At 43.4% G+C, this 19,003-nt stretch overlaps 1 protein-coding gene across 2 annotated transcripts in view; it reads left to right on the top strand.

The window, feature by feature from the left end:
* Positions 1 to 19,003, top strand: part of SUCLG2 (succinate-CoA ligase GDP-forming subunit beta) — a 322,226-nt gene that overhangs the window by 208,722 nt on the left and 94,501 nt on the right. For both annotated transcript variants that reach the window (XM_053299291.1, XM_053299290.1), the window contains 2 exons: positions 11,460 to 11,621; positions 18,508 to 18,650. In XM_053299291.1, the coding sequence (XP_053155266.1) occupies positions 11,460 to 11,621; positions 18,508 to 18,650 (305 nt within the window). The remainder of the gene's footprint in view (positions 1 to 11,459; positions 11,622 to 18,507; positions 18,651 to 19,003) is intronic.

Genomic DNA, 19,003 nt, shown 5'->3' with positions numbered 1-19,003 from the left:
GATGAGGAGTTTCAGTGCTAAAGAATGTATTCTTGCAATAGTAACAACATTGCACCAATAAAGAAAGTAGACCTATTGGAACAGATTTAGAGGGAAATAGTGAAGATGGTCAAGGATCTGTGTGAGGAAAATTTAAAAGAATTTGGTATGTTTGAAGGAACTTGGTATGGAGAAGAGAAGACGAGTGGGCTGAGGGGACATGATAGCATTCTTAAAATACCTGAAGGAGTGTCAGGCAAAAAGGGCGAGGATTTTTTTTCCCCCTCTGCTGCCCCAGAGAACAAATTTAATGGGCTTAACTTACAGTGGGTAGAGTTGGATTAGAATATGCTTAATAGTAAGAGGAATTTGACAATAGGCTCTTTTGTAGGATCTTTTCAAGTAGAGGCTGGACAGCCAACTATTGGGGATTCTGTAACTCTGGATTTCATGCATCTAGCAGAAAGTTGACTAGATGGCCTTCATGACCCCCTCAGACTCTATTATTCTGTGTTGCATCTTATCTTGTATTTATTAATGTCTGCCTAGCATTAAACATATTGCTTCCCTTCCCATTTTTCACCTTACAAATACCTTGAGCTTTCTGACTCTCCAGAAGATTCTAGATCATGGGAAGAGCCTCTGAAAATCTCCTCCATATAGCTTCTCAAAGTTCATACTTTATATTTAAAATCATTATTGAAATGTTTTTCTTCAGTGACCATAGCTATTGCATTGGCAATAGAACAGAATGTAGAATAGCAAAGGACCATAGGTGACCTTCAGCTATCCCCCTCTCCCTCCCCTTACATAAGCTATGGAATTTGCAGCACTATGACACTAATCAAAACAACAAAACACACTCTGTGACTATAAGTGCTGGAACTTGCTTTGATATTTGTTCAGAAGAAAAAATCTTTTGTATAATCTATCATGCATGTAACCACGTGCTTTTGATGGTGGAAACTATTTTATAAATATTAATAGGTGTGATTTTCTCCCTGCTATTTGTACACCATATCACCCTTGTTAAGCATGACTATTCTGTAGAAATGAGATTTCAGTAGACATTAGAAAGGTTTGTAAGCTGTCAGTGGCACAGGCATGCATATGGGTGAAGCATGGCAGGTCAGTTTTCTGACATCAGTGCAAGAAGTCAGTTGCCAAAGTTGGAGTCAATCTTCTGGGAGCCACAGGAACCTTGAAACACAGGTAGAGTTGTCATAGCTATGATGTTCCCGTGTATATGAGGGGCTTCTTCTAATCAAGGCAGGCTTTTCAGTGAACGAGGAGAGCATTTCCAGATGGCAAAATGGGAATCAGTTATGGTGAAGTCATCCCAAATTTACTGCCCTTGAAATTTGTCACCCAAAAAACTAATGACAATGCTAGCACCTCCACGATAGTGCCATGTGTACATTGTATGCATGTATCATACAGAAAGTACATGCACTCCTTCCTAGAGATGCTATTTTGTCACTAGCTTTTGAATGGCAGATTGAAGGCTGTGCATTCATGCGGTCTTTAAATCTTTCACTCAAAATCCTCTTGGGCTTTCAAGATATTGTCATATTTTGAGTTACCTGGGACATACCTCTATGCCAGCTGGGAAGCTGCAGGTAGTCAAATGCCTGTAGAAGAGCTAATGTTTAGATAATGCCAGCTAGGCACTAAATAATTTTAGGATTTTAAAAAAAAAAAATCTTGAGTTTGAAGGCTTTGGATCCTTCACTTGTTTGAAGTCAAAGAACCGGTGTGCAACTTGAGAAAATCCAACTTCTGGCAAACTTTTTTTTTTTTTACATTTTGTTCTGCCTTTCTTCCAAGGATCTTGGATAGGCTGAGAGACGGTGACAGGCCCAAAACTACTCAGTGAGCTTCATGACTGAGTGGGGGTTTGAATCTGACTACTAACTATACTCTACGAATGGTTAGCCATGATTTCTAACCATTGCACAATTCTTTGATTTCTTGAAAAGCTACGTTTCCATGTGTGTGTGAGAGAGAAAGAGTGTGTGTGTGTGTGTGTGTGTGTGTGTGTGTGTGAGAGAGAGAGAGAGAGAGAGAGAGAGAGAGAGCGCTTTGCAATGAAATTGGCTTTGTGATTTTGCTGCATAGCTTTCATAAGCCTTACTTCAGGATTTGTTATTCATTTATTTAGTACATTTATTTACCACCCAGAACTGATGTCTCTGGGTGGTTCACAACAAAACAATACAAATTAAAACAAGATAAAAAGGTTAAAATATTACAACTATAAAAAATATTAATTCTAACAAAAAACTATGCTTCAAAAGAACATAAGAAATCTGATGGCCTGTCAGTTCTGGAGTATTATTTGCGGATATTAAGGGTATAAACTCCGGTTGTTAGGATTGGTCTTTAGAGATTTTAAATTATATTTATTTTATTTTGTTTGAACAACTAGTATTCTGCCTGCCTGCAATCCACTCTTGGCAGCAAGCAAAATTTAAGACAAAGAGCATAGAAATCGAATGAATGAATGAATGAATAATTAAATGCATGAAAATTGATAATCAAAACACAATTTTAGATTGTGACCCACCCAGGGACTTGCATATGAGGTAGTATTAAAATGTGCCAAATAAATAAAATAAACCAATGAAACCATTACAAAATGACTGGAAGTTCAAATGTTCTAATACATCCCTAAAATGCCTGTGTAAATAACAAATCCTGGCAGTGATTCCTGAACATTTGTAGTCTTCAATGCTGACAGGGTTTTTCTAGAATGAACACTCCAAAGCTGCTGGGTTGTCAACAAAAGGCTCATCGATATATATGCTAAGTTGCATAACCAAGCACAGGATCTTCATCAGAGTTTTGCCAGCTATGTGCAAACATCCTATAGTATTTGCTGTTTCTCTTACTGTTGTGGTTGTTGCTGATTGTTTGCAATTTGCTAATGGTTTGCTTTCCATTAGGAAGCAAACGGCAAGCTGTAACCAAGTAGGCAGTGCAGGAAGTGACATGGCACAACCTGGACAGCCAAGATGTAGGGCCATAGCCCAGTGTTGTAAATATGTTGGCACGGCTGACCTGACAGGATTTATGGTCCCTCCAGCTCCACTTCTGTGAGTCAAGATAGAAATTCTGTAGATAAGAAAGTAGCAGCTTAGCTGCATGGATGAAAGCGAAGGATGATTCTCAAAGATAAAGTAGTAGAAACAAAATTAAGTCCCCTCGAAACTAAACTAGGTACCCCACTTTACGATATCTGAGCAATAACTGAAATAAAGGCGCAAGGAAGGAACAGAACAAGGACAGGCTGAAACAAGAAAGGTTGAAAGCACAGGGAACACTGTCTGCAGAAGGCAATGTTGCTGACAGTACCGTCTCAGGAACTGCGTTTGCTTGATGTAGCAATAGCAATAGCACTAACATTTATATATCGCTCTATAGCCGAAGCTCTCTAAGCGGTTTACAATTATTTTAGCATATTGCCCCCAACATTCTGGGTACTCATTTTACCGACCTCGGAAGGATGGAAGGCTGAGTCAGCCTTGAGCCCCTGGTCAGGATCAAACTTGTAACCTTCTGGTTACAGGGCGGCAGTTTTACCACTGCACCACCAGGGGCTCATTGTAGGGCTCGACTTAACCGGCAGCCAATCAGGCTGTCCTGACTCAGCATTTCTATTCCCTCTCCCGCGAGATCTTACACCTGCGTGTCTCCCACTGAGCCTTTCTCTTGAGACATCTTCTTAACACAGGTGAAATTCCAGCTTCCTCCTGATCAGTCTCCTCAGCCCTTATCTCTGCCAGCTGTTCACATCCCCCTGTCTGCTGCCATTCCACCTCAGCTTCAGAGTCTGTTCTCACAGCCAAATCCTCCTGCTGTGCTTCTGATCCTGCTCTCCCAACCAAATCCTCCCGCTCTTCCTCTCACTCTTCTGACTCAGAGGTCTGGGCCATGACACCCAGTGATAGAGCATCTGATCTGCATGTAGAAGATCCTAAGATCAATCCCTGGTATCTCCTGGTGGGACAGGAAAAGGCTCCTGTCGGAAACCCTGGAGAACTGCTGCCAGTCATAATAAACAATAGAGAATTAGATGGATCAATGGTCTGACTCAGTGTAAGGCACCTTCCTGTGTAGCTGTGTTTGTCAATGCTATATCCATTCTCCATAAAATGCTCATGGCTGCTAACAATATGTAAAGGCAATATGAAACTGAAAATACAATCAAAATAATTAACAGTAAAACAATAAATCAGTAGCAGCAAGTAAATGAACATGATTGCCAGCCACACTTGTCACACTAATAGTCATCATATAAGGCATAATTTCAGTGACATTCAAACCACAGTCTGTGTAAGGACTGATCATAATTAACTTGCTTTACAAAAGATCTGGAATCAGCGTTGAATAGGAGACAAGTTTGCACCTTTACGGTACTGAACCAAATGATTCAGTATGGTTAACTCCCAAGCAAGACTATGAAGAGCTTGACCACACAGTCCTTATTCAAAATTACCAGTGGAAATGTCAGGTAATGGTAAAATGCACCAGTACTGTACACAATAGAGTCTGAAGGGGAACACTTCAGTGTACAAAACACCAAAGATATTTGAACTCGGTGGATAATACATAATCCTAATTGCATTCGTGGTTCTTACATCATGCAAGGAAACATTCATTTAGCCTCTGATTCATTTTTATGAACTCTGAGATGGTTTTTACCTACACATTTAACATGATCCCGCCAAAGTAAGTCCCAATGATTCATTGGAAAAGTTGTGCATGTGCTTAAATCTCACCCCCTGAAATCCATGGGATTTAATACATAGGACTTGATCATTTCACTTTCCATGGATGATGTATAAAGCTTTTTATACTATTGATTTTTTCTTGTTTTCTTCTGACATGCTGATTGTATGTGTGTGTGTGGCGGGGGGGAGTGTGTGTGCAGGAAATATGAAGATGATTACTTGAAACCTAGAAACACATTATAATGTAAACTAGAGTTGCAATAATTCTTCAACATGGTCTCTGTCTTTTACACATATGCACATTGCACCTGCACAGAGACCTCATCAGAATCTAACAAGCTCATTCTCCTGCTTTGGGCAGGAACCCCTCCCCCAGCCACTATATGCGGCTGCGCCTCTTCTTATGCCCTCGAGTCTTTCGTTGTCTGCACTTCAGTGCACATTGTGGAGTCTGCAGCTCAATGGCGAGTAGAAGTCTCTATTCTATTGCTGGTTTCTCCTTGCTTCCTTTCCTTCTTGTTCTATTTGATTCACTTTCTTCATGTAGTTAGCATTTTTTCTTTGGCATTTTTGTTTCTCAGCTTTTCTTCTTGCTCTGATCCTGGATGGGTTGGAGCATGGTGGCCTGCCGGCCTTTGGTATGCATGCCAGGCACTACCAACTTCAAGAATTGTGTCCGGTGCAGAGCCAGAATCCCTCCCCCCGATACTTACTCCGATTGTCTCTTGTGTTTGGGGGAAGCCCACATAGTCAAGACCTGTCTGCATTGCCAGAAATTCATGAAACAGCTTCACAAAAATAGAGCTTCTCGCTTGAGCTCAGCCCTGTGGGATCTAGCTCTCCAATCTTCAGAAGCCTTGGCTTTGAAATGCATGGTAAAAATGGTTTTGTCTGTGGCATCTGATCACCTGGCACCCGCTGTAGTGGAGACCGAGAATGTAAGCTCAGTACTGGTATCGGTAACTTGGACAACAGTAATTGATCCTGTGGTGGCAGAGTGCTCTCCGCATAGTCCTATGGTCACGGTACCGAAGTAATCTCCAGCTTCGGGGACTCTGGCACCCAAAAAGAAAAAGAAGACATCTAAGGTGCAACGTGACCTGCCGGTGGGGCAACATCTTCCCCCGATACCCAAGAAGAGGTCAGCCTTGTCCACTCTTCCTCCTGAGATCCCAACAGTGAAGAAGTCTAAAGATAATCAGGATCGGGCAGCGTCAAGGTCGATGGTCGTGGTTAGACCACTTTTTCTGGAGAAGGACTGCCTGAATTTGGTGCCCGCTAGGCTTCGTTCCAGCCCGGGGCATTCGGTGGCATCTGAGGAACAGGGCTACGCATCTTCGGACAGAGGGATCTACTCCCGTGATCACTGTTCGCCCATTCGGGAGCCCCTGGAATATGTTCCAGTTTGGGATCGTGCTGATAACTGGGGATCGGAGGACCGCTCTGCCGATTATAGACATTTGGATTGACGTGAGTCTACATACTCGGATCGCTACCGGGTGATGGAACACCGTTCTCCCTTGGTTGCAGTAGAACCAGTCTATAACGCTTGGCACCGGGATGTGAACTCCAACAGTCGGTACCCTGGAGTCTATCAAGCGGACTACTCTGACTATGGCAGGCCTCGATACAACTCTTGTAATGTGGAAGTCCCCTCGTATGGTTCCTGCAGTGCAACGGGAAGTTGGTGTGGACCCCCATCACACTCTGAAGGGAGGTCGCACTCCTGCTCTCCACATTGTTCTCCACGGGACCGGACGGAGGAACACAATCTAACCCCTGTGGGGCCAGTGTTGCAACAAGCTGCAACACCATCTCCAGCACTGCCAGCTGATTTGCCAGCCTCGGTACCGGATGAGGCTCCAGTCAAAGTGGTCTCCCTGGAGGCTTCAACCCCAATTACTCAGGACTCTTTGGCTCCCCCAGAGTCTGATGGGGAGGGTGATGACAGCTCCCAAGGGTTAGACTGTGCTTCTCATGGATCGTCCCCGCTTGATATCCAATCAGACTCAAAGCCAGTTTCCCCAACAGAAGCCTTCAAGCTTTACTCAGTGTATGTGGCCCGTATGGCTTCGGCTCTGGGCGTCAATCTTGATACCCAGCAGAAGGGAGAGCTGGATCCATTATTCAGCTTGATTGACTCAGAGGCCAATGTACTAAGTGCTCTACCTCTCAACTCAGCATTGCTTAGCATTCTGAAGGGTCACTGGCAGAAGCCAGCTACCCTCTCCCAACCCAACCAGTGCCTGGAATACTTCTACCGGGTGCAAGTGCAGGACGACACAGCATTCCTAAAGAACCATCCTGTACCCAGCTCTTATCGTGGTGGAAGCGTTGTTACAGAAGACCAGAGGTCATGACCAATCGGCGCCTGGTGACAAGGAGGGCTGGAAATTGGACTCCTTCAGGAGAAGACTTTACTCAGCTTCCGCCCTCCACCTGCTTGTGGCTAACTATCAAGCCTACAACACGGGTTATAATCTCTTTCTGTGGGAGAGAGTGAGCCCATTTCTTGACCACCTGCCACAGGACAAGAGGGATCCAGCAAAGGCATTTTTCCGAGAAGCTGTTCAAGTGGCCAGACAAGAACTGTACTCTGCAAGGCACTCAATGGAGTGCGCCACTAAAGTGATGGCTACATCCGTGGCCCTTCAGCGGCATGCTTGGCTGCGGTCATCTGGCCTAAACTATGAGGCCCATACCAGAGTGGAGGACTTGCCCTTTGAGGGCTCCCGTCTGTTTGCCGAGCAAACAGATGAAACATTGCAAAAGGTGCAGAAGTTGAAAAGCATGGCTCATTCAGTGTCCTACACGCCCTCGAACTCTAAGCCACAGAAGTCGGCCAAATGGTCACCTTACCAGCCTCAGAGAGCTCCGTCTCAACATGTTTCCCCTTTGGGGTATTCCTTTTGGAACAACAAATTCCAGCCCTGATGCAGGCTGAGCCCCCAGCCTAGCAATCAGTAGGTCCAGAAGCAGCGCCTGGTACTGTACCCAAAGGAGCAATGACTCAGGACACTTCTGGACCTGCCTGGCCCCATTTTTGGAGAACTCGGACAAGGTAACTACAGACCAGTGAGTCCTTACGATAGTGCATCTGGGGAACACCCTGGAGTTTCTAGGTACACCACCTGTGTCCGCGGTGGTGACTACCCCGTACACTCGGGAGTTTGACCAGGAAGTCGCCAAGCTCCTATCAAAGGATGCGATTGAAGAAATCACCAAACCGGACAGCCTGGGATTTTATTCCTGGTACTTAAAAGACACATATTATCATGTCTCGATTCGCCTGCAACATCGGCGCTTCCTGCACCTTCAGATAAAAGAGATGACCTACCAGTTCAAAGCCTTGCGGTTTGGCCTTACAGTGGCGCCGAGGGTATTTACAAAATGTCTGGCCCTGGTGGCGGTGTTCCTACAAGAGAAGGGGTTGCAGGTGCTGCCTTACTTAGACAGTTGGCTTATCCTGGCGATCACCAGACAGGAGGTCCTGAGGCGCTGGATTTGGTCATAGATACCCTGTAGGACCTGGGGTGTCAAGTTTCAAAAAGTCACAGTTGGAACTGGCCCACAGTATTCAGTTCATAGGGCTCATATTCGATATGGCCATGGAGAGAGTTTTCTTTCCAGAGACCTGCATAGAGGTGCTCAGAAGGCTGGTCCTGACCTTCCTTGTGAGAAGCCCACAGTCCATGAGATCAGTACAGCACCTGCTGGGCCACATGGCAGCCACCACTTATGTCCTGCCCCTAGCGCACCTCCATATGCCCGCCATCCAGAAATGGTTTTTGGATGTATTCGATCCCCTGCAGGATCCAGGCCATATAAAGCATATACCTCCTCGCGGGGTATGAATGGTGGCAGGGTGGTGGATTGAGTTCCATAATCTGAGGATTGGCGCTCCCTTCCAGTCTCCCAGACCCCGTTTGGTGATCACTACAGATGCATCTGAGCTCGGTTGGGGAGCTTACCTGCAAGGGCTTCGCCTGAGCAGTCACTGGATCCCAAGGGAGAAGTCACATCACATCAATTATTGGCAACTTTCAGTGCTCTTAAGGAGTTCTGCTGGTGCTCAGGGGCCAGGCTCTAACAATACAGACAGACAATACGATGGCAAAAGCCTACATCAATCGGCGGGGTGGCATGTCTTCCAGAAGCCTCCCGTTTCTGGCTCTAGACCTCTGGCATTGGTGCATAGTGCATGCGTTGTTGCCCCACGCTGTTCATATACAGGGCTCCCTGAATATTCAGGCAGACTCCCTGAGCAGGATGGCAGTGGTTTCCCACGAGTGGGAATTGAACGGGGGAGTTCTCAGGGACATATCTGTCAGGTGGGGATTCTCGACACTGGACCTTTTTGCTTCCCAGGACAATGCACAGTGCGCTAGGTACTGCTCCAGGGGAGGGGATGGCGAAGGGTCTCTAGGGGATGCCTTTGGGTCTCTAGGGGATGCCTTTGGGTCTCTAGGGGATGCCTTTGGGTCTCTAGGGGATGCCTTTGTCCTGTCTTGGACAGGCTCTCTACTGTATGTGTTTTCCCCGCTTACCCTCTTGATGAGGGTCCTGCACAGACTAAAAGGGGATCGGGCCAGGGCAATCCTGATTGCCCAGAAGGTATTGGTTTCCATTCCTGAGATGACTGGCAGAGAACTGACTACGTCTACTGGTTCTACCAAACCTGCTATCCCAAGAGATGGGGAGAGTACTCCACCCAGACCCTCGGACCTTCCATTTGATAGCGTGGAAGGTCCTGCCGGTTTCCCCTTGAGGTTAAGGGAGGTTCTGGTGACCTCTCGTAAAACAGTCCACTCAAAAGGCATACAATCATAAATGGACTCGTTTCTGTTTCTTTGTGTCGTTGCATGGGTTTGATGCCTGTAACCCTTCTGTGCAGGATATATGCAACTTTCTGATGGCTCTTAAGGAGTCAGGGTTGACACTCTCCTCACTTAAGGTGCATTTGGCTGCTGTTGTGGCATGTTCCCCTACAACCCAGGCTTCCTGGTTTAAGGACCTGGTGGTAAAAGGTTTTCTGAAGCGCCTGTCACACATGTTCCCAGATGATCCTGTAATGGCGCCAGCCTGGGATCTCTCTGGTCTTGGTGGGCTTGCTAAGGCCACCCTTCAAGCCATTGGCCTCCATTGATCCACGGCTATTAGCAATAGCAATAGCAATAGCACTTACATTTATATACCGCTCTATAGCCGGAGCTCTCTAAGCGGTTTACAATGATTTAGCATATTGCCCCCAACATTCTGGGTACTCATTTTACCGACCTCGGAAGGATGGAAGGCTGAGTCAACCTTGAGCCCCTGGTCAGGATCGAACTTGCAACCTTCTGGTTACAGGGCGGCAGTTTTACCACTGCGCCACCAGGGGCTCATTGACCTGGAAGGTTGCCTTTTTGATGACTGTGACCTCCGCCAGGAGGGTGAGCGAGTTGAGGGCACTGAGAGTTTTCAGTTCCATAAGGACAAGGTGGTTCTCAGGCCCGATATACAGTTTCTGCCCAAGGTGGTGTCCCTGTTTCACCATTCATCACCACTCACCTTACCAGTATTTTTTCCAAATCCTTCAGATGTGGAAAGGAGGTTGCACTGTCTGGACATTTGAAGAGCTTTGTCATTCTATGTCCAAAGGTCAGCAGAGTGGAGGAAGACTCCCTCCTTGTTTGTCGTATATGATGGTCCACCTAAGAGTCTTCAGGTGTCGGCCCAGTCATTATCCCGTTGGATAGTTTCCACTATTGAACTCTGTTATCAGTTAGCTCACAAACAGTTGCCTGCTACTGTTCAGTTCGGTCTGTAGCGGCCTCTGTGGCCTTCGATCGAGCTGTCCCGTTGGACACTATCTGTCAAGCCGCTACTTGGGCTTCGCCCCATTTGTTTATTCAGCATTATGCTATTGATGTTAGAGCTCGAAATGACGCTGTATTTGGCAGGAGTGTCCTGTGGTCCATTTTCAGTTAATGTGATGGTTCTGAAATAAAGAAGATTTCCGACAGATTACTTGTTGTTTCTGTGTCTTCCCTCCTCCTTGGGTGCTAGCTTGTTATGCATCCATATGTGTAAAAGACAGAGACCACATCGAAGAACTACAGGTCACTCACCTGTAACGTTGGTTCTTCTAGTGGTCATCTGTCCTTTTACACACCCTCCCATCCTCCCCGCGGGGTTTACTGAAGCTGGACTTGGTGACCGAGGGGATGAGGAGTGGCGCAGTCGCATATATAGCAACTGGGGTGGGGTTCCCGCCCAAAGCAGGAGAATTGAGCTTGATAGATTTCGATGAGGCCTCTGCACAGGCGCATAGCCCATATGTATAAACGGACAGATGACCACTAAAAGAACCAACGTTGCAGGTAAGTAACCTGTAATTAGAGGTTTGTAACTGATTAAATACAACTAACCATTGTTGTGTCAATATGTTAATCACAGAGACTGTTCAGATTAGTTTCCATTTTCTGTTTCTGTTTCCATTGTATTATTTGGTGTATAGGTGTTTGAGATCTGATGCATCCTGGGCAGACTCTGACATCCTCTAGAGTTCTGGCACATTTAGTTCTGATGTGTTCCTTAGGCCAATGGAAAAACCTGTTTAATTTCACAGAACTTGCATTATTTCTCACTGTAGAAGAATGACCCCTCTCAATTCTAAATAGTTTAAAAATTATACAACTCTGCTTTATTTCATTCAATAACCATGCAATGTCTATAATATACTGATTTTGTTTCTCTTTCATTTAGTTGTGTGTTTTGATGCCAAGATAAACTTTGATGACAATGCTGAGTTCAGGCAAAAAGAGATATTTGCCATGGATGACAAATCTGAGAACGAGCCAATAGAAAATGAAGCTGCCCAATACGACTTAAAGTACATAGGCCTCGATGGAAACATTGCATGTTTTGGTGAGCAAAAACCTCTTCACATTATAAAGATTCAGCATAGGCTCAAAGAACTGTATGACTAATTCTACATTCACAAAGAACATAGGAAGCTGCCATATACTGAGTCAGACCATTGGTCTATCTAGCTCAGTATTGTCTACACAGGCTGGCAGTGGCTTCTCCAAGGTTGCAGGCATGAATCTCTCTCAGCCCTATCTTGGAGAAGCCAAGGAGGGAACTTGGAACCTTCTGCGCTTCCCAGAGTGGCTCCATCCCTGAGAGGAATATCTTACAGTGCTCACACTTAGTCTCCCTTTCATATGTAACCAGGGTGGACCCTACTTAGCTAAGGAGACAAGTCATGCTTGCTTTACAAACACCAATGTATTCCTTATTCGAAATTGAGGGAAATTTCAAAAGCAATTTGTGATAAAGCATGGGAATCTGCTGCACGAATGACAAATTCAAAAAAACTGCTGGACATGCCAGAAATAGTTATTTGGATCACAGCCTCCATACAAATGGTTATTCACTTAATATACTGTTGGATAACTTGATTAAATTAAATTCATCATGAAGACTAGGAAAGATTTTCTTGTTTAAAGTTGCATATAATTAATATCATTTGTAAAGTGCTGGGGGAGGTGCAGTGAAAGTGATTTCAAAGGGGAGGGTCTGTACCTCAGTGATAGAGTGTATCCTTTGCAAGTAGCAAGTCCCAGGTTCAATCTCCATCATTTGAAGTTAGGGCAAGGAGTGACTCCTGTCTGAAACACTGGAGAACTGCTGCCAGCCGGTGTTGACAATGCTGAGCTGGATGGATCAATGGTCTGATTCAATACAGGTGGACCTTGCTATACACGGTTCCGGTAATCGCGGTTTCGCATATTCGCGGCCCACAAAAAGGCACCCTACGCAATTATCTGCGGATATGAAAGGGTTAAAACCCAACAATCTGTGCTCCCCAGAAGGCTGAAAATGACCATGGAGGTCATTTCCAGCCACCATTTTGTCCACAGGAGGCATTTTGTGGCTCATTTCATCAGAAAAATGAATTTTCCATTTGGGACTGGGGGGCGGGATTGCTGGATGCCATGAGACTCGCGGAGCACGGTAGGGCCCAATCATTTTTCATAATGAAACACCTCATTTTTCTAATTAATTACATCAGTAAATAAAAGATATCTAGAACAAGACAAAGCAAAAGAAATTCAGACTCTTAAAGCTGTAAAATCTGATCAGCTTCTTGTAAGTTACATATCGAGAACAGTATAAGTCAAATCCAGAAAATGGGAACAAAGTTTGACCATAACGGATATTATAATTTATAAAGGGTTCCCAGACAGACATGAATGATTCAGTAGATATACCATGTACATAAGCCAAGACTTTTGAAACTGAAGCATAGTCCCACACTTTCAAAAACCAGTCATTTAAGGAAGGGATTTCCAAAATACGCCAATTAGAAGCATGTATAATCCTAGCCACTGTAATCATATATAAACACAATTCATTTAATTTGGCAGGAATATAAGAGTTTATCATACTTAAAAGAAAATTTTCTGGAAGAAAGGGAATCTTAACTTCTAAAATTTGTTCAATTTCCATATGAATTTGTTTCCAAAACTGTTGAGCTTTACCACAACTCCACCACACCAGGAATCATTGTAATAACATTCTGGCATCTTACTTCCGCCACCAGTCATGCTCTATTTTGTCTGTGAGCCTGGAGGCTCAGCTTTGTGGTTGGGTGAAGACACCTAAGCTACAATTCCACCAGCTTGCCTGAACATTGTAACCTGGCCCTCAAGACCAGTCCCTATATAAGGACTGGCCAAGCCTTATAAAACCAAAGAATCCATTATCTCTTCAGTTGAGCAGCTTGCTTTTTTTTTTTTTTTTTTTTTGTGAGGGCACATTTCATGGAAGTTTCCTTTGAATTGATGTTTTCGGGGGATCTTTTTATGAATTTCATTCATAGGTTTTAGAGATGATGACTGAAGACTGGGATCCAAAGACTCCCTTGAGTGTTTATGGGCTTCTGTTCATGCAGTGTAGCACTTGTCTTTGTTTTATTGAAAGCAGATCTTCTTCCACTCTCTTGAAGACCACCCCTGAATTCTTCCACCTGAGAGCAGTTTAAGGAACAATTAGATATGATGCATTTATTTTAAAACATGTATAACTCATCTTTCATTTTTAAAAAATACAACTTGGTTTACATAATCCATAGATGTGACATAGGAGATCCATAATTGGGATATCTAGTGATTTATTATTGTTTATTTCAAAAAAGCCACAGGAGGCTACCAATTTAAAGCCTTTCCCCCAAAGCTGTTGTTAGCTTGGCAACGTGTGGAAGAAATATGTCTTTTCATCCCATGGGGCTAATAGCAGCTTGGCAGGGGTGGATCGACATGATTTAGATTGGGGAAATGATACAGGAGGAGAGATATTAAGTGCACTTTCCCCCATATCATATCCTCGATTGAATTAGCAGCCCCACATGACTGATTTGTAGATTTTAAAATAATTTATTTTTAAAAACCTGCAGGAAAATATTGCTTATGAATCTCCCACTTTGCATCTAGTTTGGACCTTAGTAGAAGCATGTGGCTGCTTTTGGAATGGGGGACCGCAGAATTCCTTTTTGTGCACGTAGAAGCACAAAAAAAGTCCATATTTTGCCTTTACAGAAGTTTGATTAGATTTCAGTGCAGGTTGGTAGGATATATAACTTTCTCAACATGGTTAAAAACTTCTTACCACACCTCTCCAGTGTTCCCTCTAAGAGGGATTTCCAGATGTTGTTCACTACAACATCTTTTGTATTGCAGCATCCCCACTTGCAATAGCCTTTGGCTGCAGATTATGGGAGTTGTTGTCAACAACATCTGGGAACCCCTGTTAGAGGGAACCCTGCACCTCTCCCACATTAGTCTCAGATGGATTGGATTGGATTAGATTAGATTATTTTAGATTAGATATATAAGAGATTTTTTTTTCTGCTAGTAAACTCAGTGTTTTGTAACCTTAGTTTCCAAAGCTTTTGTTGTTTTAACACATTTTAATTTTTCTATCTAATAGGGGTACAATGGACAAAAGAATTGAGTCAGTCTATATTTAACTTAAGTTTTATTCACAGATTTGTTTTGGGTTTGTTTGTTGATTGGTTTCTTTGTTTTCTTTAAACCCTACACAGGAAATAAAAACTGATTTAGGACAATAATATAACGTGGATCTGCTCACAATTTTATAGCACATAGATGTATGCTCTCCCTGTTAATTGCAAAATACTGAGATTGTGGTAGAACCAATTTGTAGCTCTGTTACTGAAATCGTGATGTTAATAGAATTAACATTTTAAAAGATTTGTACCTCATTAAACCAATAATGCTATCAAATTATATGCTGAAGACATCCCTTTCTGGATGGTAGGTTCCTGCTCACTTCCACTGTGTGGAATCGTATCCTATTTTAAATAAATAATTGAAACCTTTACTTTGCATAAAAGCAGTGATTTTAATGTGCCAAAGCATTTTCTTCTCTCTCACCCAGGTGAACTAATGTATTTGCAGCACAGGCAGCTTTTAAAGTCACAGGGGTGCTAGCAAATTTTTGGAATAAAAATTAAAGCAATATCATCAAAGGAATATCCAGTGGGAATTTGGTTAAAAAGAGGATTGGGTTTTTAAAATATTTTGCAGCTGAGTGTTAGCTTTATGGGGAGGTTAATGAAATTAGACATGGTCCATAACGCTGCCAAGGGAATTACGGAATCAGTGGTAAGTGAAGGAGACAGTCCATAGGGTTTCTCCTGTTTTAAGAATAGATTTGTCCTTAACTTCCAGTGAAAGCACATATGCATTTGTAAAGACATGAAAACATTATTATTATAATAAAGCTTATAAATATATACTTATATAATATAATATAATATAAATATATACTTATCTGTTGGTAAATTATAGGGATGTGCACGATATTTATCGGCGCCGGCGGGGGTAGGGCTTTAAGGGTGGGGGAGAGTGTACTCACCCCCCCCCGCTGCGTTTCCCCCGCCGGCGCTCTCCGAATTTGAAGCCCCTCGGGGCGGCAGCGTTCCTCCTTGCCGCCCCGTTTGCCCCCTCGGCCGGAAGTGGCCGGAAGTTCCGAGCACGCGCGCACGACGGGCGCACGCGCGCTCGGAACTTCCGGCCACTTCCGGCCGAGGGGGCAAACGGGGTGGCAAGGAGGAACGCTGCCACCCCGAGGGGCTTCAAATTCGGAGAGCGCCGGCGGGGGAAACGCGGCGGGGGGGTGAGTACACTCTCCCCCGCCCTTAAAGCCCTACCCCCGCCGGCGCCGAATCACCGAATCTGCCCCGACACCCGAAACGTTTCGGCGGCCTTTTCAATGGCCGCCGAAACGTTTCGGGCACAAGCCTAGTAAATTACATTCCACCCTCTCTCCTTGGCCTAGGGTAGCCTGCATTTTAAAGTATACTTTGTGTGTGAAGCCCTTTCCCCTTGCTAAAATAATTCATACCATGCCTCTGTGATAGTCCTTGAAACATTATTCATATATTTGAAAAACAAATGAGCAACAAAATATTCTTCCACACGTTGTTGCTCTTTTTGTTTCACGTTTGTTTCACAAAGAGATGGCTGTAAGGTGGCTGTAAAAGCAGTTACTTTCTGATACCCTTTTGTACCCTAGTCCACTTGGTATAACTTCCAAGCGGACTTTTCTCCCATGCTTCTTTAATATAGATAGAACTAGAAACAGCCCCTTCTCTCCATTACACTGTACCTGCTCCAATTTACCCATATATATAAAATGTATAGATATAAATGTAAATATATCTATAAAATGTAACTACATACTGGTACCCCTCCACGAAAAAAGAAGAACCCACAATTGTCTGTGAAATAACTTGAAACTGACAAACATAATTGGCACCCATCATTGTTTATTCTGCATTTAACAAAAATCAGACTTTGCTTTAGAGTTTTGAGGCAACAGAATATTTCAAATAATAACACCAATGAAAATGGCATAGACAAAAATGATGGGATCCTTATGTTGTTGCACAACCTTTAGATGCAATCAATGCAAACAAGCAATTCCTGCAGCTCTCAGTGAGACTTCTGCACCTGTCAACAGATAGTTTGGCCCACTCTTCCTGAGCAAACTGCTCCAGCTGTGTCAGGTTTGAAGGGTGCCTTCTCCATACTGCATGTTTCAATTCTTTCCATAGATGTTCGATAGGATTCAAATCAGGGCTCTAGAAGGCCACATAGAATAGTACAATGTTTTGTTCTTAGCCGTTCTTGGGAGCTTTTAGCTGTGTGTTTTGGGTCATTATCCTGTTGGAGGATCCATGACCTGCGACTGAGACAGAGCTTTCTCTGTCTCAGAGCAATACGTTTCGCTCCAGAATGTCTTGATAGTCTTGAGATTTCATTGTTCCCTGCACAGACTCAAGGCACCCCATGCCAGACACAGCAAAGCAGCCCCAAAACATCACTAAGCTTCCTCCATGTGTCACAGTAGGCATGGTGTTCTTTTCTTTTGAAAGCTTCATTTTATCGTCTGTGGACATAGAGCTGATGTGACTTGCCAAAAAGCTCCAGTTTTGTCTCATCTGTCCAAAGGACATTCTCCCAGAAGCATTGTGGCTTGTCAATATGCGTTTTAGCAAATTCCAGTCTGGCTTTTTTTATGTTTTTCTTTCAACAGTGGTGTCCTCCTGGGTCTTCTTCCATTGAGCCCACTGTCACTCAAAAAGTGACAGATGGTGCAATCAGACACTGATGGATCTTGACCTTGGAGTTCAGCTTGTATCTCTTTGGAAGTTGTCCTTGGCTTTTTGTCTACCATTCTCACTATCCTTCTGCCCATTCTAGGGTCGGTTTTCCTCTTGCAGCCATGTCCAGGGAGATTGGCTACAGTCCCATGGACCTTGAACTTCTTAATAATATTTGCAACTTGTCACAGGAACATCAAACTTCTTGGAGATGGTCTTATAGCCTATACCTTTAACATATGCTTGTCTATAATTTTCTTTCTGATCTCCTCAGACAACTCTTTCCTTTGCTTTCTCTGGTCCATGTTCATTGTGGGACACATGATAATACCAAACAGCAGAGTGACTACTTTTCTCCATTTCAGTAGGCTGAATGACTGATTGCACAATTGGAGACATGTGTGATGCTAATTGAAGAAAACAGCTAATTTGAAAAATCACTCTAATTCAATTATTTATGATCTTTTCTAGGGGTACCAACAAATGTGTCCAGGCCACTTTAGAATATCTTTGTAGAATAAGCAATACTTTATCTCTTTTCACACTTGCTTTGCTTTACTCGATGACATATCAAAGACATGCAGATATACATGGGACAATTGCTTTTCATTTAATTGATTTTCAGGAGGCATAAAACACTTTTTCAATGAGCTGTAAGGGTACCAACAAATTTGTCCACATGTGTATCTACCAACACTACCATATGAAACAATAACAGAAGAATTAGCCACAATGGCCAATGAAAAAAGGGGAGTGCTTCACTAGAACTCTGTCTTTCAAAGCTTAAGAGAGATTAACTTTCAGGTGGTCGCACATGCACAAAAACTCTACTAGAAGCAGACATGTATTTATGTATTTCAATGTAATTTTTTTATTTTAAAAACCCCACAAAAAACCCTGTCCATCCAGACAATTCTGGGTGGCGGACATGCTTCCACAATGCTTCCCCATTGTTTTCACTTTATGCAGTGTATCCAAATCCCTGTTTGTTCCTTTTGTCCCCTCATTCCCACTATTTCTTTATTTTCCTTTTTCTTTTGGTATAGTTAAACTGCATTTGCCTTGCACAGGTCTGCATCTTAGTTTTAAAATACAAACATCTGACTTTCTTAATTACAGTCAATGGAGCTGGGCTTGCTATGGCAACCTGTGATATAATTGACCTTAATGGCGGAAAGCCTGCCAATTTCCTGGATCTTGGTGGAGGCGTGAAGGAAGAACAAGTGTATCAAGCATTCAAATTGCTCAGTGCTGATCCTAAGGTAAAAATCTTTTGATGCTGCATAGATGATGTTCTAATGCAATTGCGTGTTGACTTCACATAACCAAAAATGTACTAGAAAACATAAATTGGGGAAAGCGCATCTGATGGGACCAATTTTCTCCAGCAGTGATATTTAAAAGACTTGTTAATTTAAGTTAGTTCTGTTATATAACTGGCTACTTTAATTCTAGATTCATGCAGCAAGCCATCGGGATTAATCCTTGTGTGTAAGCAGTCTTCTGCATATTGCTGATGTGGGTTCACATCTCAATGCTGAAGTCTAATCCACAGTGCAATATGTAACCAAGCCTAACTGAATTGACTAAATGCATGTTTTGACACAAATTCAGA

The sequence above is a fragment of the Hemicordylus capensis genome, chromosome 2, assembly GCF_027244095.1.
Source record: "Hemicordylus capensis ecotype Gifberg chromosome 2, rHemCap1.1.pri, whole genome shotgun sequence".
Classification (NCBI taxonomy): Eukaryota; Metazoa; Chordata; class Lepidosauria; order Squamata; family Cordylidae; genus Hemicordylus; species Hemicordylus capensis.
Note: the sequence above shows the minus strand (reverse complement) of the source record. Positions and strands in the feature narration are given on the sequence as shown.